The 24645-nt window shown below is 47.3% G+C and overlaps 2 protein-coding genes and 1 long non-coding RNA gene across 3 annotated transcripts in view; 1 reads left to right on the top strand and 2 right to left on the bottom strand.

Annotated features, from left to right (window-relative positions):
- LOC136324997 (maestro heat-like repeat-containing protein family member 1) overlaps nt 1-11280 on the bottom strand; it is an 88898-nt gene extending 77618 nt beyond the window's left edge. The window contains exon 1 of the mRNA XM_066258625.1: nt 11071-11280. Within this exon, the coding sequence (XP_066114722.1) occupies nt 11071-11247 (177 nt within the window). The 5' untranslated portion in view covers nt 11248-11280. The remainder of the gene's footprint in view (nt 1-11070) is intronic.
- A 648-nt stretch (nt 11281-11928) lies between these two features.
- On the top strand, nt 11929-13159 carry LOC136323061 (uncharacterized). The gene is made up of 2 exons (XR_010728909.1): nt 11929-12024; nt 12676-13159. It is a non-coding gene; the product is annotated as an uncharacterized lncRNA (long non-coding RNA).
- A 3540-nt stretch (nt 13160-16699) lies between these two features.
- Nucleotides 16700-24422, bottom strand: KRT8 (keratin 8). The gene is made up of 9 exons (XM_066258622.1): nt 23986-24422; nt 20786-20994; nt 20112-20172; nt 19563-19658; nt 18803-18967; nt 18332-18457; nt 17566-17786; nt 17388-17446; nt 16700-17097 (listed from the first exon to the last, which is right to left on the bottom strand). The coding sequence occupies exons 1-9, from the start codon at nt 24319-24321 to the stop codon at nt 16925-16927; spliced, it is 1446 nt and encodes a 481-aa protein (XP_066114719.1). The 5' UTR covers nt 24322-24422; the 3' UTR covers nt 16700-16924.
- Nucleotides 24423-24645: the final 223 nt, after the last annotated feature.

The following is a 24645-nucleotide window of genomic DNA, read 5'->3' as shown; positions in this document are numbered from 1 at the left end:
AAGCCTGGCCTTGATCTCCCAGTCCTTCATCTGCCCTTTCCACATCGCCTATGGATCCACATTCAGAGGGAATCCAGCCCCTTCCTGGCCTTCTTCCTCCCTCCCCAATTCCAAAGAGGTCTTCCCCAGACCCATCGGACCCTTACCTTGGCCCACTGTCAAACATGTCATCCTCCTCTTGGACCATCCTCAGATGGTGCAGGACGTATGTCCATGTGGGTAACAGATAGGAAGCTCCATCTGGAAGAGTGCAGAACGTCCCTATCTCAGGGAGAGGAGTGTCCCTTGCCTTCCTGTAGAAAATCTAATTCTTAGGGGCCGAGAAGGCTTGAGTGCTGAATCCTAGCTCTGCCTCCAAGAATCTGGACAACTTGGAGCAAGTTGCTTATTTATCCTAGTTTCAGCTTCCTCAGCTGTTAAATAGGAGTAGTTTCTAATGAGACCACCTTATAGGGCTTCTGGGAAGAAGCTCCATCCAGCTCGATAGTGGATGTTAGTCCCGCTCAACAAAGTGCAAGGTAACCGCCACGCCACACCCTACCACCTGCAAACCTGAGACCCTGCAGGCACAAAGAGCTGTGCTGCCAGAGGCTCTTGTCACTGCCCTGAAGTGAGAACATCTGCCCCGACTAGACAGAGACGTGCTTCCAGCTTCTGTTGCTGTGTCCCCTGAGCCTGTGGTGCAGCCCCACCCACACGCCTGGTCAAGTTAACCTAATGCCCAGAAGGCCAGCTGACTTCCCCCAACTTCTCTCTGGCCCCAACTCAAGTGGCAAAGAAAGGGCACATACTGTCATTTGTCCAACGACTTGTGTGCTGTTTTCACACTTGGTGATTGAGAAAGGGGAGTGGAATGGGTAGGAGAGCCTGTGCTGTCACCAAAGCTACCAGGATGGAGGTTATACAAGGATTCTCTGCCTCATCCTACTACACTATTACTTTCTAGACCTTTAATCAACTTCAAAACTCCAGGTTGCCCAAACAAAGCCTGCCTCACTTCTCTTTTCCCTCCCGCCCTGTTGATTGGGGGCTTTCTAGTCAGACTTCTCTCTCCATCTTTGTTGGCAAGTCCTACCTCCAGCGCCACAGCCCCCCCCGTACACGCACTGCTGTGCCATCCCAGGTCCCTGTGACCTCCCTCCCGAGTTCCCAGCAGCCCCACAGGGATCCTCCTTTGTCCGTCCCCTCCCTACACGTTCACCCATGACAGCACTGAGTGGAGCTGGCCAGGGAACGGAGTCAGGAGGATAAAGCTTTATTCTAGATTCCATACAGCTCCCCTTAGCGGGCTACCCCTGCTCTCAGACTCGAACTCTTCCACCACAGGGAGCAAGCAATACCTTTGGAGCGGGTGAGCTTCTTCACTATAGCCAGGAGACTCCTTGGAGGCAGACTGTGCACGTGCAGTTGATCCCAGAGCTTGTCGATGACCATTTCTGGGGACTGGGACACCAGCGCCATCAGGACTGCATTGCACAACATCTCCAGTTCTCGCTCTGGCTTCTGGAAAGAGAAAGACTAACTGTTCCAGGGATAATCTGCAAGATGAGTCCCTTGGCTTCTGAGAATCAGCTTTGGTCAATAAGAGACTCCTCTACTCCAGAGGGCAGGAACTAACCTACCTCATCCTACCGCCCCATTCAACATACACTTATTCCCCTTGATGGAGGACAAGAGCTTCCTAGACTGTGCCACAGGACAGGAAATGAAAACATCTGCAAAGTCTCTGGCTTGTGCGTTGGAGTGGGATGTGGGATTGGCATGTCCAGAGCACAGAACTCTCCCTGCAGCAGCAAGTGAACCCATCATAAAGGTGGGGCAGAGTGTGGAAGGCAACTTTGAAAAGTCCCTTGGTAGGTCAGGGGGTCTTGATCAGAAAATCAGGTATGTGCCAAGAGAAGGCAGGCAAACTGGCAATGTATTTAGCAGTTAACCAAGAAAACAAGGTTTACCCAGTGTCAGGAAAGCACAAAACTATGTGGATAGTTGAATAGGTAGATGTCATGAATGTTCAGCCCAAAGTTGGGCTAGCAGACAAGTGGGTGGATTTATACCAGTGAGTAAATAGATTGAGATGTTAGTTGAGTTGCAGTAACAAAGGAGACTGCCTAAGATATTCCAGGCTTAAGACACCGTGTAAGGACCAGGTCAGGCTTTGAGGCCAAATGCCTAAATCCTTCCCTGCTTTCCAGCTCACTTCTCTCACCTTACCCTCTGACTTCACTACCATATCTTCTAGGTCACTATGCTTGAGACTTGTTCAGGGTACAAGAGACAGGCTCTAGTAAAGTGCTGGAAACCTTAAGGTGCTTCATATCCAGATACCACTTGCACTTCCAAGTGCGCATCTAAACCCTCCCAAGGAGCTGCTGGGTTTAGACCCGGGATCCATTCTCCCCCAAAGCCCCCAACCCAGAGGCATGGGCTCTTCACCTCTGTCCTCAGGTAATCGACAAGGACATCTGTTATTTTCTGGCACAACCATGTTGCCAACTTGCCATTTAGGATCTCACACTTTATGAAGGTCAGGGTTTGTTTAAAATCATCTTCTGACAACTAACAGAGAGAGGAGACGAAGAAAGGAAGGTTGAAGAATGGAGATTAAAAACAGAGAGAGCCTTGGTCAAGTGGCTCAGTGGATAGAGTCATGCCAGCATACCAAGGGTGTAGGTTTGAGCCCCAAAGAACATATGAGAAGCAATCAATGAGTGCACAACTACTGTAAACGGAACTGAGTGAAATAATGGGTTCATGTTTCTCCTTCTCTCTCTACCTTTTCTCTCTCTCCCTTCCTTTCTCTTCTCTTTCTCACTCTCACTCAAATCAATGGGGAAAAATATTAGAGAGAGAGAGAGAGGGAGAGAATAATCATCCCTGGTAGAGAAAGGAAGAGGAGTGAATCTAGAGAGAGGATTCAAGCTGGACCCCGCATGGGGGCGGAGGACAGGATGGAGAAAGTATAAGTCAACCCAAGGACATGGGAACATGACCTGGAGCTGTGAATGGACTGAGCTAAGTAGGGGTCGGCCGGCTAGAAATGATTCCCACTTTCTGACACAATGTGTATTTGTCCAACCAGCTACCTTTATGGAGGTGGTTCTTCCCTGGCTGGGGCCAGGAAGATATCTGAGATGTCCTCACTTGACCAGCAACTTGAAGTGCCTCTATAAGTCTCTCAATGCCCACTTTTGAGATATTTCCTTCTGAAATCCTTCTCACGTAATTCCAAAGACCTTTCAGTACTCTAAATCTACGCATCACTGTAAGGAATAAAGAAGATAAGTAAAAGGGAGTTGTTTCCCTCTTTGCCAAAGGGGAGTATGTATTTCTTCAAAAGTGGGTAATAAGGTATGATGAAAATGTGCAAACATAATAAAAAGTCAGAAGAGGCAAGTTTCATTCCAGACTATGACTTTTCCTCTCACTAAAAATATGTCCTTTGGCAATTCGCTTAACTCCTGGACATTCTATTTCTTCAAATGCAAAATCAGTATAATAAAATTTAATATGAGAATCCTAAGAGATGAGATATGTGCTATTAGGTGTCAACTTTTGAGATCTCAGCCTGCCCTTTGGATCATATCATTTCTTTTGAGATAAGTGCCTTCTCAGGGTGGGAGTTGGATTGAGAATTAAGGGAGGAGTGGCTTATCCACAGGACATGAAATATTGATGACTACAAACTAAAAATAAACAAATTAAAAACTTGGATATTAAAAATATAGGCATTATTAGAATTCAACTGCAAAAAGAAAGTAAAGGAACCCACAAAAACGTGGATATTAAACAAAATACTTCTAAAAATTGGATCAAAGAAGAAAGAAAAGCAGAGATCAAAGATATATACAAACAAATGAAAATGACAACACGACATATAAATATTTCTGGGGTGCATCCAAAGCAGTAATAAGAGGAAACTTTATATCATTACAGGATTATATCAAGAAACAAGAGCGATCCCAAGTGAACAACCTAACATCACATCTTAAGGAACTAGAAAAAGAACAAAGGCAACCCAAAGTCAGCAGAAGAAAAGAAATAGTAAAAATTAGAGCAGAACTAAATGAAATAGAGACCAAAAAAACTACAGAAAAATACAACAAAGAGCAGGTTCTTTGAAAAGATCAATAAAATTGACAACCCCCGGGCTAGATTCACTCAAGATAAAAGAGAAAGGACTCATATAAACAAAATCTGAAATGAAAGAGGAGAAATTACCAAAGACATCACAGATATAAAAAGGATCATACTAGAAATACTATGGAAGAGTATATGCCACTAAATTCAACACCTGGAAGAAATGGATAAATTCCTAGAACTATACAATCTTCCTAGACTGAGACACAAAGAGGTGGAAAACCTAAATGGACCCAGAAGCAGGGAAGAAATACAAACAACTATCAAAAACCTCCCTAAGACTGACCAGGCGGTGGCGCAGTGGATAGAGCATCAGACTGGGATGCCAAGGACCCAGGTTCGAGACCCCAAGGTTGCCAGCTTAAGCGTGGGCTCATCCAGTTTGAGCAAAACTCACTAGCTTGGACCCAAGGTCGCTGGCTTGAGCAAAGGGTTACTCAGTCTGCTGAAGGCCCGCGGTCAAGGAACATATGAGAAAGCAATCAATGAACAACTAAGGAGCTGCAATGAAGAACTGATGTTTTTATCTCTCTCCATTTCTGCCTGTCTGTCCGTCGTCTGTCTCTCCAGTCTCTCTCACTAAAAAATAAAATAACATAATATGCCATATTAACAGTCTAAAGAAGAAAATCAACATGATATCAATTAACACAGAAAGCATTTTACAGAATTCAACATCTATTCATGTTTAAAAAAGCAAACTTCCTAACCTGATAAATGGAACCTACAGAAGGTATATAGCAGACATCATACTTAGTGGTGACTGAATGACTTCTCCCATGATTGGGAACGAAGCAAAGATGTCTACTTTTACCACTCCTATTTAACATCATACTGGAAGTCCTAGCCAGTACAATAATGCGTGAAAATGAAATAAAAGGTACAAGATTAAAAGGGAAAAAATCAAATGGTCCTTATTTGCAAACAAGACAAGTTCTACATAGAAAAATTCCAAACAATTCCACAGCCCTCAAAAAGTCTTAGTTGTAATGTGTCAACATGAAAACTCAACTGAATTTCTATATGCTAGCAATGAATAATTGGAAATCAAAAACTTCTGAATAATTGCATTTATAATACGTACTGTCAAAAATAAAATACTTAGATATGCACAGTATTTGAATGCTGAAAACTACAAAATGCTAATGAACAAAATCAGAACAGATTAAACAATAAAGAGACAGAACATAATCGTGGATGAGAAGACTCAACATAATAAAGATTTCAATTCCTACAAAATAAACCTATAGATTTAAGGCAACTCCATAAAAGTTGATTCTATTCAGGATGATTTATAGATCTAGACAAGTTGATTCTAAATTTATATGCTAAGTAAAAAGAAGAAAAATGAATTATATCATACAATTTTAAGACTTTACCAAAGCCATTTACACACTGGAATACTACACAGCTGTAAAAAAGAAAATCTTACCCTTTGTGACCTGGAGATTATTATACGTGAAATAAGCCAGTCAGAGAAAGACAAATACCATATGATCTCACTTCTACGTGGAATCGAATATAAACAAACTGAACTGATGAACGAAAGAGAAACAGTCATGACAGCTGTCAGACGAAGTAGGGGGAGGGGACTGGATGAAAGAAGGTGAAGACATCAGTCAGAAAACATACATACACAACACACAGACAACCGTGTGGCAATAGCCAGAGGGAAAGGGTGGTGGGGGCTAGGTGGGGTGGGCAAAAATGGGAAAATGGAGGCCAAAAGAGACTTTGCTTGGGGCAGAGGGCACATGATGCAGTGTGCAGAAGGGGTTTTGTTGGTGTGTACACTTGAAACCTGGATAGTTTTGCAAACCAATGTCATCCAATAAATTCAGTTAATAAAAATAAATATGTTAATTATTTAATTAAAAGACTTTAATAAACCTCAAATAATCAAGATATTTTAGTTTGTGGTATTGATGAAAAGATAGACACAGCCTGACCTGTGGTGGCACAGTGGATAAAGTATCGACCTGGAACACTGAGGTCGTCGGTTCAAAACGCTGGGCTTGCCTGGTCAAGGCACCTATGGGAGTTGATGCTTCCTGCCCCCCCTCACATACACACACGCTTTCTCCTACCCCCTATTTCCCTCCTCCACTAAAATTAATATATTAAAAAAAAATTTTTTTAATCTCAATCCCAGACCACATTAAAATTTCTAGAAAAGCCTGATCAGGTGGTGGCGCCGTGGATAGAGCGTCGGACTGGGATGCGGAGGACCCAGGTTTGAGACCCCGAGGTCCCCAGCTTGAGCGCGGGCTCATCTGGTTTGAGCAAAAGCCCACCAGCTTGAATCCAAGGTCACTGGCCCCTGCAAGGGGTTACTCGGTCTGCTGAAGGCCCGCAGTCAAGGCACATAACAATAAACAACTAAGGTGTTGCAACGTGCAACGAAAAACTAATGATTGATGCTTTTCATCTCTCTCCGTTCCTGTCTGTCTGTCCCTGTCTATCCCACTCTCTGACTCAGTCTGTAATAAATAAATAAATAAATAAAAATTTCTAGGAAAAAAAAGGAAAAGAAAAAATAGACACAGAGACCACTGGAACATAATAAATACAGAATCAAACACAGATCTACACAAACACGGTCAATCGATTCTGACAAATGTATAAATGCAATTCAATACATGAAGGATCCTGTTGAAACAATTGCAAAATATTGAACTTCAATCTAAATCTCATACTTTATATAAAAATTAATTCAAATGGGTCACAGGTTTAAATGTGAAATGTAAAACTAAACAGCTTTCAGAAGAAAACAGAGAAGAAATACTCAGGACCTACTTCTTAGACATGACACCAAATCACAACTCAATCTTTTTTTTTCCCCCCAGAGACAGAGAGAGAGTCAGAGAGAGGGAAAGACAGGGACAGACAGACAGGAACGGAGAGATGAGAAGCATCAATCATTAGTTTTTCGTTGGACGTTGCAACACCTTAGTTGTTCATTGATTGCTTTCTCATATGTGCCTTGACCGTGGGGCTACAGCAGACCGAGTGACCCCCTTGCTCAAGCCAGCGCCCTTGAGTCCAAGCTGGTGAGCTTTGCTCAAACCAGATGAGCCTGCGCTCAAGCTGGCGACCTCGGGGTCTCAAACCTGGGTCCTCCACATCCCAGTCTGACGCTCTATCCACTGCACCACTGCCTGGTCAGGCCAAATCACAACTCAAAAAAGGAAAAAATATAAAAACAACTTCATCAAAATTTAGAACGTTGATTCTTGCTGTATTGGCCAAGAGTTTGCTTAAAGGCCTTAATCACTGTAAAAAAAAAAAAATAGAAGACTGGATAAAGAAGATGTGGCACATATACACTATGGTATACTACTCAGCCATAAGAAATGATGACATCGGATCATTTACAACAAAATGGTGGGATCTTAATAACATTATATGGAGTGAAATAAGTAAATCAGAAAAAACCAAGAACTGCATGATTCCATACATTGGTGGGACATAAAAACGAGACCAAGAGACATGGACAAGAGTGGTGTGGTGGTAACGGGGGGAAGGGGGGGGGCACAAAGAAAACCAGATAGAAGGTGACAGAAGACAATCTGACTTTGGGTGATGGGTATGCAACATAATTGAATGACAGGATAACCTGGACATGTTTTCTTTGAATATATGTACCCTTATTTATTGATGTCACCCCGTTAAAATTAATAAAAATTAAAAAAAAAACTTAGAACGTTGGCTCTTTAGAGGACCCTGTCAAGAGAATGCAAAGACAAAGTACAGGTGGCTCTCTCTGTGGGGCACGCCCTCCCCCAGGTGCACTTTCCTTGCCTCTCTAAGCTCCAAGGGCCCTTCCTTTATCTCTGTAAGTCAAGTCGTTTCCTGAGCCTATTTCTCCAACAGCTCATTTCTTCTACCTCTATGACTTTCTAAATAAACTTTCTCTTAAAGTTGGGGGAATAAAAGAGAAACTACAGGTTGAATAAAAACATTTGCAAAGTATGGATCTGACAAAGGACTCGTGACCATTAAGCTTAGTGAGAGAAACCAATTTCATAAAAGTTGACATACCTGATGATCCCCTGTATATAACATCCTAAAAATGACAAAATTACCGAGACAAAGAACAGATTGGAGGCTGCCTGGGAGTAGAGACAAATGGGAGAGGAGATGGGGCTATAAAGGAAATTTCTCTCAAGGAGGGAGTATCCTATATCATGATGGTGGTAGTGGTGATTGTTACACAATTCTATAAAAAAGATCAAATCGCATAGCACACACATGGGTGAGTGCATGTAAAAACGGATGAGAACTGAGTAAATTCTGTGGTCTTACAATAGTGTGTCAACATCAGTTCCCTTGTTTGGATTGTGTACCATCCAAGGGGCTCTAGTACTATTTTGGCAACTCCCTATGCATTGACAGTTCTTTCAAAGTTATGAGTCAAGAAGAAAACTAGCCCTGGCCGGTTGGCTCAGCGGTAGAGCGTCGGCCTAGCGTGCGGAGGACCCGGGTTCGATTCCCGGCCAGGGCACATAGGAGAAGCGCCCATTTGCTTCTCCACCCCTCCGCCGCGCTTTCCTCTCTGTCTCTCTCTTCCCCTCCCGCAGCCAAGGCTCCATTGGAGCAAAGATGGCCCGGGCGCTGGGCATGGCTCTGTGGCCTCTGCCTCAGGCGCTAGAGTGGCTCTGGTCGCAATATGGCGACGCCCAGGATGGGCAGAGCATCGCCCCCTGGGGGGCAGAGCACCGCCCCTGGTGGGCGTGCCAGGTGGATCCTGGTCGGGCGCATGCGGGAGTCTGACTGTCTCTCCCTATTTCCAGCTTCAGAAAAATGAAAAAAAAAAAAAAAAGAAGAAAACTAGTAGCAAAATGATTGCAAATTATCAAATGTCCATTCATAGAGGACTGATCAGGTAAACTAGTAAATACACACAAGGCATGAAACCATAAAAAAATAAAGAATGTATCTGTGGACTGATGTGGATAAATGAAAAACAGTTTCAGGTCACTGGATGAAATGTGTTAACTACTGTGTAAAAAAGAAAGGGAAATAATAATATACCATGAACACAGATTTGTTTATTTTATTTTATTTTATTTTGAATTCTTCTGAAGTTGGAAACAGGGAGGCAGACAGACTCCCCCATGCGCCCGACTGGGATCCACCCGGCATGCCCACCAGGGGGCAATGCTCTGCCCATCTGGGGTGTTGCTCTGTTGCAACCAGAGCCATTCTAGCGCCTGAAGCAGAGGCCATGGAGCCATCCTCAGCCCCCTGGCCAACTTTGCTCCAATGGAACCTTAGCTACGGGAGGGGAAGAGAGAGACAGAGAGGAAGGAGAAGGGGAGGGGTGGAGAAGCAGATGGGCGCTTCTCCTGTGTGCCCTGGCTGGGAATCGAACCCGGGACTCCTGCACGCCAGGCCGACGCTCTACCACTGAGCCAACTGGCCAGGACCCAGATTTGTTTGTTTTTACAGAAAAAAGAACAGGAAAGACAAACCAGAAGTTAATGACAATGCTTATTTATAGAGGAAGAGTGGGAATGAGATTAGGAGGATTAGGATCAGATTTACTCTGAGTAAAACTTTATATAGTTTTAAGCTTTTAATTATGTAAATCTTTACATAATCGGGGATCACATCAGAATAATGGCAGCGTAAGAGATACTCCTGATCTCTCCCCTTAAAATTTCAACAAACAGCTTCTTTTCCATCCAGCTGCTCACACTGTCCATCCGTCTGCTTTCTCTCTTCCTCCTCTCTATGCTGGCAACTCCCTACCATCTCGAAAAACTTAAAAAAGCAGAATTGTATATTAAACTATGTAAGTTAAAAAAAAATTCAACAAACTGAACAATTTTAATGCAGAAAAGAAACTCCAGCTGGGCTCTCAGGCACACCTGAAAGATCTACACACCTAAATAACTAAAGGTGGGAAGGGTCGGAAAGGGAGATGGAAAATAAAACACACTCACAGTTGGCTCCCAGAGTGACTGGGGGTTTTTTCTCTGCCAGAATACGGGAAAGAGACAGCTCAGGCTGTCTGGGTTTTATCTTCTGGGATACAAAGAGGTTACAAGCCTGGAGTGCCCCAGTCTCCTTCTGCTGGAAGGAGTGGAGACTCTGAGGTGCAAGAAGTGTGATACTAAGCCAAAGCAGCGGCAGAATAAAGGGTTATGGCCAGTGTTCTTGTGGTTGGTCCACAGCCTGCACTTGGTGCAGAGACAGAGAAAACCAAAGTGTGGTCCCCCAGCCTCCCATATCCCACCTCCCTCACCTCACAAGTAGGAGAGTGGCAGAGACAGACCCCATAGCTAACTCTCCAGAGAAACTCCCTTGAAGAACAAACAATCCAATTAAAAAAAATGAGGAGTGGGCCTGAACAGACACTTCTCCCAAGAAGACATACAAATGGCCAACAGAGATATGAAAAATACTTATCGTCACTAGTTATATGAGAAATGCAAGTCAAAACTACAATGAGATACCACCTTGCACGTGTTACATTGGCTCTTATCAACAAGACAGGTAATAAGTGTTGGAGAGGCTGTGGAGAAAAAGAAACCCTCATTCACTGCCGGTGGGAATGTAAATTAGTACAACCATTGTGGAAGAAAGTATGGTTTATGTGGTTCCTCAAAAAATTAAGAATACAACTATCCCATGACCCAGCAATGCCTCTACTGGATATATACCCCCAAAACTCGAAAACATTGATACGGAAAGATACATATAACCCCATGGTTCTTGCAGCATTATTCACGGTGGCCAGGACATGGAAACAACCAAAGTGTCCTTCCATAGAGGAAGACACGTCTCAAACAAAAAGACACAGGAAGATTGCAAGAAAAAGAATAGCAAAGACATGCCATACAAACACTCACCCCAGCCCCATTCCACCCCCCAAAAAAGCCAACCAGCTAGATTGCTAGCTTCTCCAACGGCTCGCTCAGTACTCACCGACTGTGGCTCCCGAGCCAGACCCCGGAGGGCAGGTAGCCTGAGAGTCTGATCCTTGGAGTAGTTTGCGGTTAGAAGGCAAGGCTGCCCCACCAGCACTGGGACCACCGTGCGGACAGGCCGCTGCGACAGAGCTCCGCTCGCCTTCACTGCCCAGCGCACGGAATAACGGGGCATAATCGCTGAGGAATCAACATTCCGAAATCTCCCGGGCGGAGGGAGTGGCCAACAGCAGATCACGCGGGGGGGGGGGGGGGGTGGCCTCGGGACGGCGGCTCGGGAAGCACGCGGGGGCTCGGGGCTGAGCTCGGCTCGGGAAGCACGCGGGGGCTCGGGGCTGAGCTCGGCTCGGGAAGCACGCGGGGGTGAGGGGCTGAGCTCGGCTGGGGAACCACGCCGGGGGAAAGGGTCGGCGGCGCGGGAAGCCCCCTGGGGGTGAGGGGCGGCTGCTCGGGAAGCACGAGGGGGTGAGGGGCGCTGCGGCGCGAGAAGCACCGGGTGATTAGGGGCTGCTGCTGGGGAAGCAGGTGGGGACAAGCGACAGTGGCGGCCCGGGGAGTACGCAGGGGTGAGAGAGAGGATGAGGGAGTGTGACCGAGGCTAGGTAATGTAAGGAATGAAGTTTGAGATAAAGGTAGGGATTAGGGCAGGGGTCCCCAAACTACAGCCCTCCGGCCGCATGTGGCTCCCTGAGGCCATTTATCCAACCCTGGCCTCATTTCCGGAAAGGGCACCTCTTTCATTGGTGGTCAGTGAAAGGAGCACTGTATCTGGCGGCACCGCAAAGCGCATCGTGGCTCAGGTACGGTACTACTTCCGCTGACCCGAGAGGCACGCCTCACGGCTCCGGAAGCCCTCCATGTCACTTGTTAAGACTAGCAGTGACAAATATGGAACCGGACATTGACCGTCTGATTAGCCAAAAGCAGGCCCATAGTTCCCGTTGAAATTCTGGTCAGTTTGTTGATTTAAATTTACTTGTTCTTTTTTTTTTTTTTTTTTTTCCTTAAGCTGGAAACTGGGAGGCAGTCAGACAGACTCCCGCATGCGCCCGATGGGGATCCACCCTGCACGCCTACCAGGGGGCGACGCTCTGCCCATCCGGGGCGTGGCTCTGTCGCGACAAGAGCCACTCTAGCGCCTCGGGCAGAGGCCACGGAGCCATCCCCAGCGCCTGGGCCATCTTTTTGCTCCAATGGAGCCTCGGCTGCGGGAGGGGAAGAGAGAGACAGAGAGGAAGGAGGGGGGGTGGAGAAGCAGATGGGTGCTTCTCCTGTGTGCCCTGGCCGGGAATCGAACCCGGGTCCTCCGCACGCTAGGCCGACGCTCTACCACTGAGCCAACCGGCCAGGGCCTAAATTTACTTGTTCTTTATTTTAAATATTGTATTTGTTCCCTTTTTTTTTTTTTTACTTTAAAATAAGATATGCACAGTGTGCATAGGGATTTGTTCATAGTTCTTTTTTATAGTCCGGCCCTCCAATGGTCTGAGGGACAGTGAACTGGCCCCTGTGTAAAAAGTTTGGGGACCCCTGGATTAGGGCAACCAGACAGCTATGAGGACTCCTGGGCTCCCACTCACTTTGAAATTGTCTGTTTTTGCAGTTATATCAAGAATTCTGGCCTGACCTGTGGTGGCACAGTGGATAAAGCACATCGACCTGGAACACTGAAATCACCAGTTCAAAACCCTGGGCTTGCCTGGTCAAGGCACATATGGGAGTTGATGCTGCCTGCTCCTCCCCCTTCTCTCTCTCTCTCTCTCCTCTCTATAAATTAAATAGTCTTAAAAAAAAAAAAAAAAAAGAATTCTGGCCTAACCAGGCAGTGGCACAGAGCGTTGTCCTGGGACACAGAGGACCCACGTTCAAAGGCCAAGGATCACCGGCTTGCTCGCAAGATCATCCAGCTTGAGCACAGGCTCACTGGCTTGAGCAAGGGGGTCACTCGCTCTGCTGTAGCACCCCTCACCCAAGGCACATGAGAAAGCAATCAATGAACAACTAAGGAGCTGCAATGAAAAACTGATGTTTTTTATCTCTCTCCCTCTCTGCCTGTCTGTCCCTGTTTCTCCTGTCTCTGTCTCTCTCACTAAAAAAAAAAAAAAAAAAATTAACGTAATATGCCATATTAACAGTCTAAAGAAAAATATCAACATGATATCAATTAATGCAAAAAGCATTTTACAGAATTTAATATCTATTCGTATTTTAAAAAGCAAACTTCCAGCCCTGGCCGGTTGGCTCAGTGGTAGAGCGTCGGCCTGGCGTGCAGGAGTCCAGGGTTCGATACCCGGCCAGGGCACACAGGAGAAGCACCCATCTGCTTCTCCACCCCTCCCCCTCTCCTTCCTCTCAGTCTCTCTCTTCCCCTCCCGCAGCCAAGGCTCCATTGGAGCAAAGATGGCTGGGGCGCTGAGGATGGCTCCATGGCCTCTGCCTCAGGTACTAGAATGGCTCTGGTTGCGACAGAGCAACGCCCCCTGGTGGGCATGCCGGGTGGATCCTGGTCAGGCGCATGCAGAGTCTGTCTGACTGCCTCCCGGTTTCCAACTTCAGAAAAAGACCAAAAATAAAATAAAATAAAAATAAAAAAGCAAACTTCCTAACCTGATAAATGGAACCTACAGAAGGTATATAGCAGACACCATACTTAGTGGTGAAAGACTGAATGACTTCTCCCATGATTGGGAATGAGGCAAAGATGTCTACTTTTACCACTCCTATTTAACATCATACTGGAAGTCCTAGCCAGTACAATAATGCGTGAAAATGAAATAAAAGGTACAAGATTAAAAGGGAAAAAAAATCAAATGGTCCTTATTTGCAAACAAGACAAGTTCTACATAGAAAAATTCCAAACAATTCCACAGCCCTCAAAAAGTCTTAGTTGGCCCTGGCCGGTTGGCTCAGCGGTAGAGCGTTGGCCTAGCATGCGGAGGACCCGGGTTCGATTCCGGCCAGGGCACACAGGAGAAGCGCCCATTTGCTTCTCCACCCCTCCGCCGCGCTTTCCCTCTCTGTCTCTCTCTTCCCCTCCCGCAGCCAAGGCTCCGTTGGAGCAAAGATGGCCCGGGCGCTGGGGATGGCTCTGTGGCCTCTGCCCCAGGCACTAGAGTGGCTCTGGTCGCAACATGGCGACGCCCAGGATGGGCAGAGCATCGCCCCCTGGTGGGCAGAGCGTCGCCCCTGGTGGGCATGCCGGGTGGATCCCGGTCGGGTGCATGCGGGAGTCTGTCTGGCTGTCTCTCCCTGTTTCCAGCTTCAGAAAAATGAAAAAAAAAAAGAAAAAAAAAAAAAGTCTTAGTTGTAATGTGTCAACATGAAAACTCAACTGAATTTCTATATGCTAGCAATGAATAATTGGAAATCGAAAACTTCTGAATAATTGCATTTATAATACGTACTGTCAAAAATAAAATAGATATGCACAGTATTTGCTGAAAACTACAAAATGCTAATGAACAAAATCAGAACAGATTAAACAAAGACAACATGATCATGGATTAGAAGACTCAACATAATAAAGATTTTAATTCCTATAAAATGAATCTATAGATTTAAGGCAACTCCATAAAAGTTGATTCTATTCAGGATGATTTATAGATCTAGACAAGTTGATTCTAAATTTATATGCTAAGTAAAAAGAAGAAAAATTAGGGAAAGGGAATGCTCCCTGGAACTTTCCTGCCTTTACCTGAGCAAACACTGGAGGTGTGGAGCTCTGTGGACTCAGTGGGGACGGCCTGGGGCAAGGCCTGATGAGACATGCTGATCACTTCAGGGAGGAGTCGGATGTAGGCACAAACTGACATTATTGACTTGGGGGCCTCAGGGGCAAGCTCCCTCTCAGTGGGGTGGCTGGCCCTGGGCTCTTCACCACCCATTCTGTTTTCCTGAGGCCTGGTTGAGAGGGCTAGTCAATACACGATGAGTGGGCAGGTTGGGATTGTTTTATGATATTTGTGTTATATACACATCTACATTTGACAGATTGTATATAAGTTGAATGTCTTACTGTGAGCTGCCAAAATAGAGCTGTAGTTCTAGATCAAGGATCTGGAACCTATGGCTCACGAGCCAGATGTGGCTCTTGCGATGGCTGCATCTGGCTCGCAGACGAATCTTTAATTAAAAAAATGTTAAAAATATGAAACATTCTCATATATTACAATCCATTCATTTCCTACTACTCATGTTCATGGTTGCGGGTGGCTGGAGCCAATCACAGCTGTCCTCCGGGACACCACCAAATTTTTATTGGATAATGCATAAAGTACACAGGTCGTTGTGTGGCTCTCACAGAACTACATTTTAAAATATGTGGCAAAAAGGTTCCAGACCCCTGCTCTAGATAATGGTGTTCTTGGTTTTATCATCAAAGTGACATCCTTTGTTGTGACACAGTCCAAAACCCTGGCCTTGGCCCTAGGTGGGAGGGCGGGGTGGGTGGGGGGTAGGCAGAATGTCTGGGCTGTCTGGAGCAGTTCCCCCGAGGAGGGCAGCTAGGAAGGCAGCTTTAAATGAGGACCCGGGGACAGGAGCCCTGGAGACCCCACTGAAGGGCCAGAACCCAAGTGTCCTGTGCCAGGCTGTCCCTCCTACTGTACTCTCCACATGTGCTTGTTTATTCCTTGTTGGTGTTTCGGGAAGTCTGACATGCACTCATCTCAGCTGTGCTAGGGGCTCATCCACTTTGTCCTGTGCTAAGGAGTCAGCATGTGTGCCCAGAACTCTGTGGTGGTGGCAGTGGAAGCAAAGCTATAGCTCCCTGTTCCACCCAGTGGCATCCTAAGCCTGTGCCTGCCGTAAGCTCTGGAGACTGTTTCAGCAAAGATAGGCAAACTCCATTACACTCACACACACACAGCACTCCCCCACACGCAGGCAGAATGTACACGCCTTTACATACTGCGCTGTGTAGGTGATAAGAACACCTCATGTGAAAGGGTAGAAAGGAGGTGGCAAGGGGCAATGCAGGATCAATTTGACCAAGCAGAGCAGGAAGAGTCCAATTACCAATATCAAGTCCTATACTACCTTGGCTTCTAGAAAGTGTGGGTGTGATACACCAATTGCTAATGACAGACTCTGGGCCTCTGAAGGAATGGGAAAACCAGGACACCTTGGTCCCTGGCTGCAAAGGAATGAAAGTAGTTTAAAAAAAGAAAAAAAAATCTCTGGCCACCAAGGAAACACCATGTGCCAAGCCAGGGAGCACAACCCTGAGAACTGGACAGCCCTGGGTGCAAGTCCTCATCTGTCACTTTCTAATGAGGCCGATTACTTGGTCTTTCTGGGCCTGACTTTTCCTTACCTCTAAGTAGTCCTGATGTCAACATCCTGTGTCTGTGGGGACACTAAACTCTCTTGATACCATCTGAAACCTGCTCTGCCTACCTCCCAGGCTTGCTACACAAATGAAATGAAAAAAGGTATTTGAGAGCACATTCATGAACAAGGCCTAACAGCTTTCACCCAAGAAGTCTCTCTGGGAACAGCCGGAAGGTCAGATTTTCCTGCCCACCAGCCCCTCCAGCCCCGCCCTCTAGCTTCCGATTCCATGGATGGACCTCTCGACCATCTCTCACCCAGCCAATGGACAAGGGCTACACGTAGAGCAAGCAGGGTTGGCAGAGCCAGCTGAGACTTTATTTTGGAAAAAAAAAAAGCCACTTGATTTGGCTTTTAGTTAAGGGTACAGGTAAGAGTTGGTCCCCCAGGCAGTAAAACTGCCCCACCCCACGGGGGAGCTGAGGACTGGGGCTGAGCTCAGGCGGGTCTCCTGTACTGCTCCCCATCCAGCTCCCTCCCCACAGGCTCAGAGGACAGGAGAGACTGCAGTAGTCATTCATTCACTTGGGCAGGACGTCAGATGACTCAGACACCAGCTTCCCATCGCGGGTCTCAATCTTCTTCACAACCACAGTCTTCGAGGAGCTGGTGCGGCTGAAGGAGCCAGTGCCACTGCTGGAGCCCAAGTTGGCCTGAAAGCCCAGGCCGTAGTTGAGATTCGGGCTCAGCACACCTGGTTAGGGAGAGGCAGCCATGTGAGCACAGGAGTCCTGCACACATCAGGTTCTGATGCCCCCTTCTTCCCCCCCAGCCCCTGGGGTGGGGAACCACCCTGGTTCACTACTCAAGGACTGTCCAGAATACCAGGAAAAGGGCCAGAAAGAGCTTTGATATTAGCTATGTGACAATGGACAAAACAGTTAATTGGTCACCAGCTTCCTCAGCTATACAAGAAAGAAATGCATAGAGGCTTTGTAAAAAGACCCTACCCTCCTGCCCTGCACCTAAGGCAGGAGCACTCACCTGAGTAGCCAGTGGTGGTCTTGGTATGGATATTCATGTTCTGTATCCCAGCCTCCAGCCTATACCCAAAGGACACAGATGTCAGGATCAACTCCTGGCCCTGTCCTAGGACAACAGGGTCCACCCCTCTCCACCCCAGGGATAAGGTACAGGGCCAGTCAAATATCCCCACACCTACCGGCTCTCCTCGCCCTCCAGCAGCTTGCGGTAAGTGGCAATCTCCACATCCAGAGCCAGCTTGACATTCATGAGCTCCTGGTACTCACGCAGCTGCCGGGCCATGTCCTGCTTGGCGTTTCGCAGAGCAGCTTCCAGCTCAGCCACCTTGGCCTGAGCATCCTTGATGGCCAGCTCCCCACGCTGCTCAGCATCAGCGATGGCGGCCTCCAGGGAAGCCCTCTGTAGGGGGAGAACAGGTCAGCAGAGCAGAGTGTGGTGGCCTCCTGCTCTTGCGCCCACCCTTCTCTCCCTTTTCACTCCTCTAGACCTAGACTATCCAACTCCACCCAGCCCAAAGAAAATCCCACTGCTGAGTGCAGGAAGCAGAATGGGGAAATTTGAGCAGCTTCCAAGCACTTCCTGCACAAATTTTTCAGCTACAAGGTATTATCTCCACCCTAATTGGAATAGATCTCTGCTTTCTAGACTTCCTTAAAGTGCTAACCTTACCTTGAAATATAAGACATAAGATAAAGTAGGCTTGTGGCAACCCCTCCCAGACCTACCTTCCAAACCCCCTTTGACCCATCATGGCCCCAGGGACCTTGTCAGCACCTCTCAGTTTCCCAGGAACAGTCAGAAGCTGGATTGTAGCTGCCCCTCCAACTCCCAAGCTCTGCTCTAGGACTCCTTCCCCAACCCCAGACCCCTCGCTCCTTCCTGCATTATTTCCTCTCACCAGGATGTGTCTGAGGATCCCCTCTCATAGCCAGTCCAGCCCATACCTGGCCTTTGAGGCCCTCAATCTCAGCCTGGAGTCGGCTGATGTTCCGGTTCATCTCAGAAATCTCTGTCTTCGTGCGACGGAGGTCATCCCCATGCTTCCCAGCCAGCGTCTGCAGTTCCTCATACTGTCGGGATGAGATGAGCAGTGAAGATTAAGAGAAGCCTCTGGAACCCAAGGTGACCCCCATCTGAGAGAAAGTACCCTCTCAACCAAGTCACCAGAGCCCAGGTCATCTCCCCGCTCCCTCCACCTCAAATACACACACACACACACACACACACACACACACACACACAGAAGGCCTTCTTCCAGATTTCCAGGCACAGGGACATCCCAATCTCCCCAGCAACTACTAGGCAGGCCCAGCTCATAGCAGGCAGAGTGGCATTTGAAATTCTCCTCCCTGCTCATGAACTGGGGCACAGAACTGGCCAGAAGGAAGTACCAGCTTCGTGACCCTGCTCCTTACCTTGATCTGGTACATGGTCTCCGCCTCAGCCCGGCTGCGGTTGGCAATCTCCTCATACTGAGCTTTGACCTCGGCAATGATGCCATGCAGGTCCAGAGAGCGGTTGTTGTCCATGGACAGCACCACAGATGTGTCAGAGATTTGGGACTGCAGCTCACGAATCTCCTATGGTGAGGAGGAGAGGTGGTCAAACCCTGTCCCTGCATACAAGGAGCCCTCTTTTGCAGAAGGACCTTCCTTAGGGGACAAGCTAAGGAACAACAAGAGAAGAGAGGAGCAAGTGGGCATATGAGAACCTGGGAGAGAGCAAAGCTCCTAAAGTAGTAAAATAGCCCAAAGACCTGGAACCTGGAACAATGTAAGGATGAAACGAGGCTAGGAAAAAGGGAAATCTGGCTTTGGGTGAGTAACCAGAGGGGCAAGGCCCTTCCATGAGTCAGCTACCAAAACTGAGCCCACAGTGGGCTCCCACAGCCCAAAGACTCGGAACAAAAGCTCTGAGACTGAACAAGCCCAAGTTGCCACTAGGCCACCACTCTGTGTGATGGATGACCTTGGATAGGCTATTTCAGTTCTCTGAGCATGTTTTCTGATCTGTGAAATGGGGCAATCAACCCTCCCTCATGTGGTGGACAGAACTAGAGAACATCAATGCTGAGTCAGTATCAGTAACTACAATTATTCAGTGGTGGGCCCTTGTCTGTTGGTGCACTGGGGGCTGGGAGGAGCCTCTGATAGGGTTGCCGAAACAAGAACATACCTCTTCATACAGCTGCCTGTAGAAGTTGATCTCATCAGTCAGCCCTTCCAGGCGGGACTCCAGCTCTACTTTGTTCATGTAAGCTTCATCCACATCCTGGGGGTGTGGGGGGAGGGCCCCTGAGCTGAGTGCCCACACTGGTCCCCAACCCAGAAGCACCTGATAGCCTAGACTTGGAACTTTCTAACTGTTGCCTTCTCCACCTCACTTTGTGGCCTCATCCTCCAGTCCAGCCTCTGCCCCATCACACCGGCGTCCCCAGCCTACACACCTTTACTGCTTTCTACAGTGCTCCTCCTCCTCCTTTAGCAAATCTTCTGTGGCTAGACCTCCAATTCTATTGCTCCATTTTCTTAACCATGTCCCAAGTTCTGTCCAAATACACCTCCTTACCTCTCTGTTCTTGCCTACTCTTTCTATACCATCTATCTAAGAAGCACTCAAACGTTGGCCCATTACTTAATAAAAACATTTAGGGACAGAACCCAAAAATCCTTAGTCTGAGTCCCTAAGCCTCCAGTGTATGATTGGGGTAAAGGACACCCTCACCTTTTTGATGAGGACAAAATCATTCTCCATCTCTGTGCGTTTGTTGATTTCATCCTCGTACCTGGTAAAGAAAAGATGTAGAATCAAAGGACGAAAGCAAACGGGAGGTTGTCCTGAGTTTTCTGAGGGGGGTAAAATATCTAGAAAATTCAGTTCATAGAAACGCAAGATATGAGAGAGCTGGTCTAGTCCTTCTGCTCATCAGCCAGTGGGGAGGCCTAGTCCAAATCCATGAATACTCATTGGATTATACACAGTAAGCATATTAGGAGAGTTTGCAACAGTGACTGACATAAGACCTCAGACAACAGGGCTGGGCAGAAAATTAAGGTAAAGAATAAAAAGGGACCAGGTATATAGGTATATAACAGGGGACAGTTGGCTACTTGTCTCTCCCATCTGAGTTCTACCACGTAAATATTAATGTATAATTTGGTGTCCAAATCTGGACAGTTCTGTGAAAAGGGAGTGGGTGTAGTTAACAATTATGCCAGGACAATAGGTATAAACTAGATTGTACTGAGAAAACCTGGTCACATGGTCACCCTAATTATATAAGGTTGCATTGTCCAACAAGTGGATGGCCATAGGGTCTTAGGCCTCTAGTACCCTAGGGTAGGACAGAAAGGATGACTTCAGTTGGGCAGATGGCAGTGCAGAGGAGGGCAGCTCACTTATTCTTCAGGTCCTCCACCAGCCCCTGCATGTTGCCAAATTCTGCTTCCAGCCTCAGTTTCTCCTGGGCCAGTGTGTCTAGCTGCCGCCGAAGGCTGTTGATATAGCTCTCAAACATGTTGTCCATGTTACTGCGAGTCGTCTTCTGCTGCTGCAGGAGGTTCCACTTGGTCTCCAGAATCTTATTCTGCTGCTCCAGGCTCCGTACCTGCACAAGGGAAGAGGGAACGAAAAGGTCCATGTCAGGCCAAGGCTCAGAGTCTGGGGGGAAGCAAGCAGTGTTTCCCACTCCCCAAACAGTGGGTCCCCAGAACCCAGATCTAGTTAGCAATGACTTAACAGAGACAGCCTGGTCAGTGGGATAGTGAGCCATGTCTTTCTAACTCTGGGGGTGGGGACATGAGTGTGTATGGTTGGAAGGAGATAGCTAGGAGAATCATGTTGAAACTGTTTTACTTAATAGAGTGTATATTACAGATCAGTAAAAACAGCCAAGTTGTAACACTTTTCTTTGTTATTTTTATTTTTTAATTGAATTTATTGGGGTAGAAGTTCAGGTATACAACTTAATAAAACATCATCTACACACTGCATTGTGTGCCCATCGCCAAGGTGTTAACACTTTATATAAGACTTAAAAATGGTAGATTATTCTTTTTTCTTTAATGTGAACTTTTTTTAAAATGATTTTATTTATTCATTGTAGAGAGGAGAGAGAGAGATAAGTGGGGAAGGAGCAGGAAGTATCAACTCCCATATGTGCCTTGACCAGGGAAGCCCAGGGTTTCAAACCAGTGACCTCAGCATTCCAAGTCCATGCTTTATCCACTGCACCACCACAGGCCAGGCAGATTGTTCTATTGTCAACTATTACCATTATCATTATTATTTGGAGTGACTTTTATAGGGAAACATTAGCCGTAAGGCCTAGAGAGTAAGGGTCAGAAAACCTATGTTTTAGCCAAACACTGCAACTAACCTAGGCTACATAAGCTTGAGTTGCTTTCCTTCTCAGAAGCCTGGGGCTCCTCAACCCTGCAATGGTCTAGAGAGCAGTGGTAGTCAACCTGGTCCCTACTGCCCACTAGTGGGCGTTCCAGCTTTCATGGTGGGCAGTAGCGGAGCAACCAAAGTATAAATAAAAAGATAGATTTAACTATAGTAAGTTGTTTTATAAAGATTTATTCTGCCAAACAGCAAAAATCTGACATAAAGTACTTGGTAAGTAATTATTATTATATGCTTTAACTTGCTGTAACTCTGCTTTGTAAATTTTATAAAGTTAAGTTACTTCCCTACTTTATAAATCACCATTACTGTGGAACCAGTGGGCGGTTAGAAAATTTTACTACTAACAGAGATCCAAAAGTGGGCGGTAGGTATAAAAAGGTTAACTATCCCTGACGCAGAGGAATTTGGGCAGGTCCTTTTAGGAACCCCATCTGTGCAGAAGTCATTTGTGGCCAGAGAAAAGACAAGGGACTAAGTAGATCTGCTTGAAAATGGAAGACTCCCTCTTACTGTACCCCACCACACCATACCAACCCCAGAAACTGCAACAATCTCCTCTGCCCCAAACACAAAGGTCCTGGGATCCTTGGCTCAAGGAAATGCAAATTTTAGGATAAAATTAAGGCATGTTAGAAGGAAATGTTTAAAAAATATAATACATTAGTTTCAAGAAGAACATTTTTTCCTTAATCAACCCAAAGTTGTTGTTTTGTGTTTCTTTTTAATTGAGAAGGACTTAAAAAACAAGGTTGACTTAAGGGTCTGGCCTAAATCCCTTTCTTCCCCAGGTCACTGTGCCCCAAAGTTATGAAAAATAAGTGATTATAACATTTGGTTAAAGACTGCTAAGCTCTTCTCCTACATTACATGCTTGAATAAGCAAAACCTCTGATTTAGGGATTATCATGCCCATTTTATAGATGAGGAAATCAGATTCAGCAAAGGAGTTCATCAAAGGAAAAGAACACTGGAAACCAGGAATTTGGAGTCAGAGCCTGTGCTTAACTACTGGCGGGGAGAACTCAAGAACGCAGTCAAGAAGCAAAGTCAGGGTGCATAGAGCCAAAGAACTAAGAAGCCCTCTCCAAAGAACAGGGAGTCTGGGCTTCCTGGGGGACTTCCAATTCCTAAAGGTGCTAATCTGCCCCAGGATTTCCCACCCTCCGTTCCCAGAGTGCCTCCCAAGAGCCAGTCAGCAGGGAGGGGCCCAGTCCTCCAAACACTCTGAGGCCCCTGGGGCAGGGAACAGAACTCCCTACCCACGGCAGCAAAACGCGGTCTGGACAATTTGGGAAAATAGAGCCAGGCCACTGGGGTGGGGCCTAGAAGAAAAGAGAGGGGACAAGGGCCAAGTAGGGAGAGGGGTGTTGGCGGACGGACGCGTTATCTAAAGCCATAAACTCTGGGATTTAATAGGACCTAAAGCCTGGGCAGGGCGGCCAAAGCCAGAGACTTTGAATCCTGGATGGGCTTTCCTCAAGCCAACCCCTGGCGTCGCCCACGCCCACCTCACCCTATCCTGACACATACCCTTTCCAACCCCAGACGCTCCCTAGATGGAGCAGCGCAGCCTAGGTGGCAGGCCTCAGCCCCACACCCACTGTGGGGCGGGTCTCTGCCTAGCCTCGCCCCGCCCACTGCAGGCTCCAGGGCAGGGGCCAAGCATGACTCATCCTGGTGCCCCCAACACTCAGGCCTTACGATGCCAGAGGCTTCAATCATTATCTGCCCGTTTGGATCAAGACATCAGTTCTTTCTCAAACTCTAACTTAAAATAAAAAAACGCCCAGGGACACCTTTAAGAAGCTATTGGAACAGGGTTAGGGGAGAAAGGTGAACTTGGAGGAGAAGCTCCTCTCCCACCCCATAGCTGAACAGCTGGGGTTCTTCCAGGCTGAAAGCGTTATCCACGGTCAGAATTAGGGTTGGAGTGAGATGGGTGAGGGAGGAAGCCCCAGATTTAGAATCAGAAGATGCCCAGACCCCCTCCCCATCCTTGCGCCAGCCCGAACCAAAGTCCATAGGAGAAGTGAGTCATAGGTTGGAAAAAAGGGTTGCCGGCGTGGGTAGGGTCCAGCAGGATGCCAGTGGCACCTGGAGATGTGCCTACCGACAGGGCGACGAAGAGAAAGGCCGTGGACCCTCATCAAGCCCCAGGCACAGCTCGCAGCGCAGAGGGAGCCCTCACCTTATCGATGAAGGAAGCAAACTTATTGTTGAGGCTCTTGATCTGCTCCTTCTCTTGGTTGCGCACAGCCTGGATGTTGGGGTCCACCTCCAGCTTCAGGGGGCTCAGCAGGCTCTGGTTCACTTGGACAGCTGTGATGCTGTGCCCCATACTCCCAGCTCCACCGAAGCCCCCGGCCAGATTCATGTTAGCGCCCAGGCCAACCCGGTAGCCGCTGCCCATGCGGGCAAAGGAGCTGACGCGGGTGTTGGGCCCACTCGAGTACGAGCGGCTGCTGAAGGCCCGGGGGCCAGAGGTGGACACCTTGTAGGTCTTCTGGGTCACCCTTGTAGACATGATGGAGACGAGAGGAGTCGAGGAGGATAAATCAGGAGTAGACTCGAGAAAGAGCCAAAAAGAAGTTTCAAAGTGGCGGACAGGATGGCCCTTTATAAATGAGAGCGCAGCCCAAAAGGAGGGGGATGGGCCTCGTACCTGAGTGGCTAGGCCCTGAGGGGGCCGGGCCTAACCCGACACCTACAGGCCGGACTCAGGTGGGGGCAGCAGAGAGCTGCTCCCACCCTGGAGCCCATTTCAGCACTAACCTAGAAGAAGCCCAGGAAAGAGCAATTCGGTGAATGTAAAACTGGCAGGAATCCCATGGCCTTGCACAAGTTTCTT

This window comes from Saccopteryx bilineata, chromosome 2, assembly GCF_036850765.1.
Source record: "Saccopteryx bilineata isolate mSacBil1 chromosome 2, mSacBil1_pri_phased_curated, whole genome shotgun sequence".
Taxonomy (NCBI): domain Eukaryota; kingdom Metazoa; phylum Chordata; class Mammalia; order Chiroptera; family Emballonuridae; genus Saccopteryx; species Saccopteryx bilineata.
The sequence above is the reverse complement of the archived record's forward strand: the minus strand, read 5'-3'. Positions and strand labels throughout refer to the sequence as shown.

Bases quoted from the DNA above. Each gene is read 5' to 3' on its own strand.
- KRT8 (XM_066258622.1), bottom strand. From the start codon at position 24,321: ATGTCTACAAGGGTGACCCAGAAGACCTACAAGGTGTCCACCTCTGGC. The intron at 19,659-20,111 runs GTGAGGGTGTCC...CCACACCCCCAG, and splicing joins ATTTTGTCCTCATCAAAAAG to GATGTGGATGAAGCTTACAT. The intron at 17,098-17,387 runs GTGAGTGCTCCT...CTCCCTAACCAG, and splicing joins GACCACCACTGGCTACTCAG to GTGTGCTGAGCCCGAATCTC.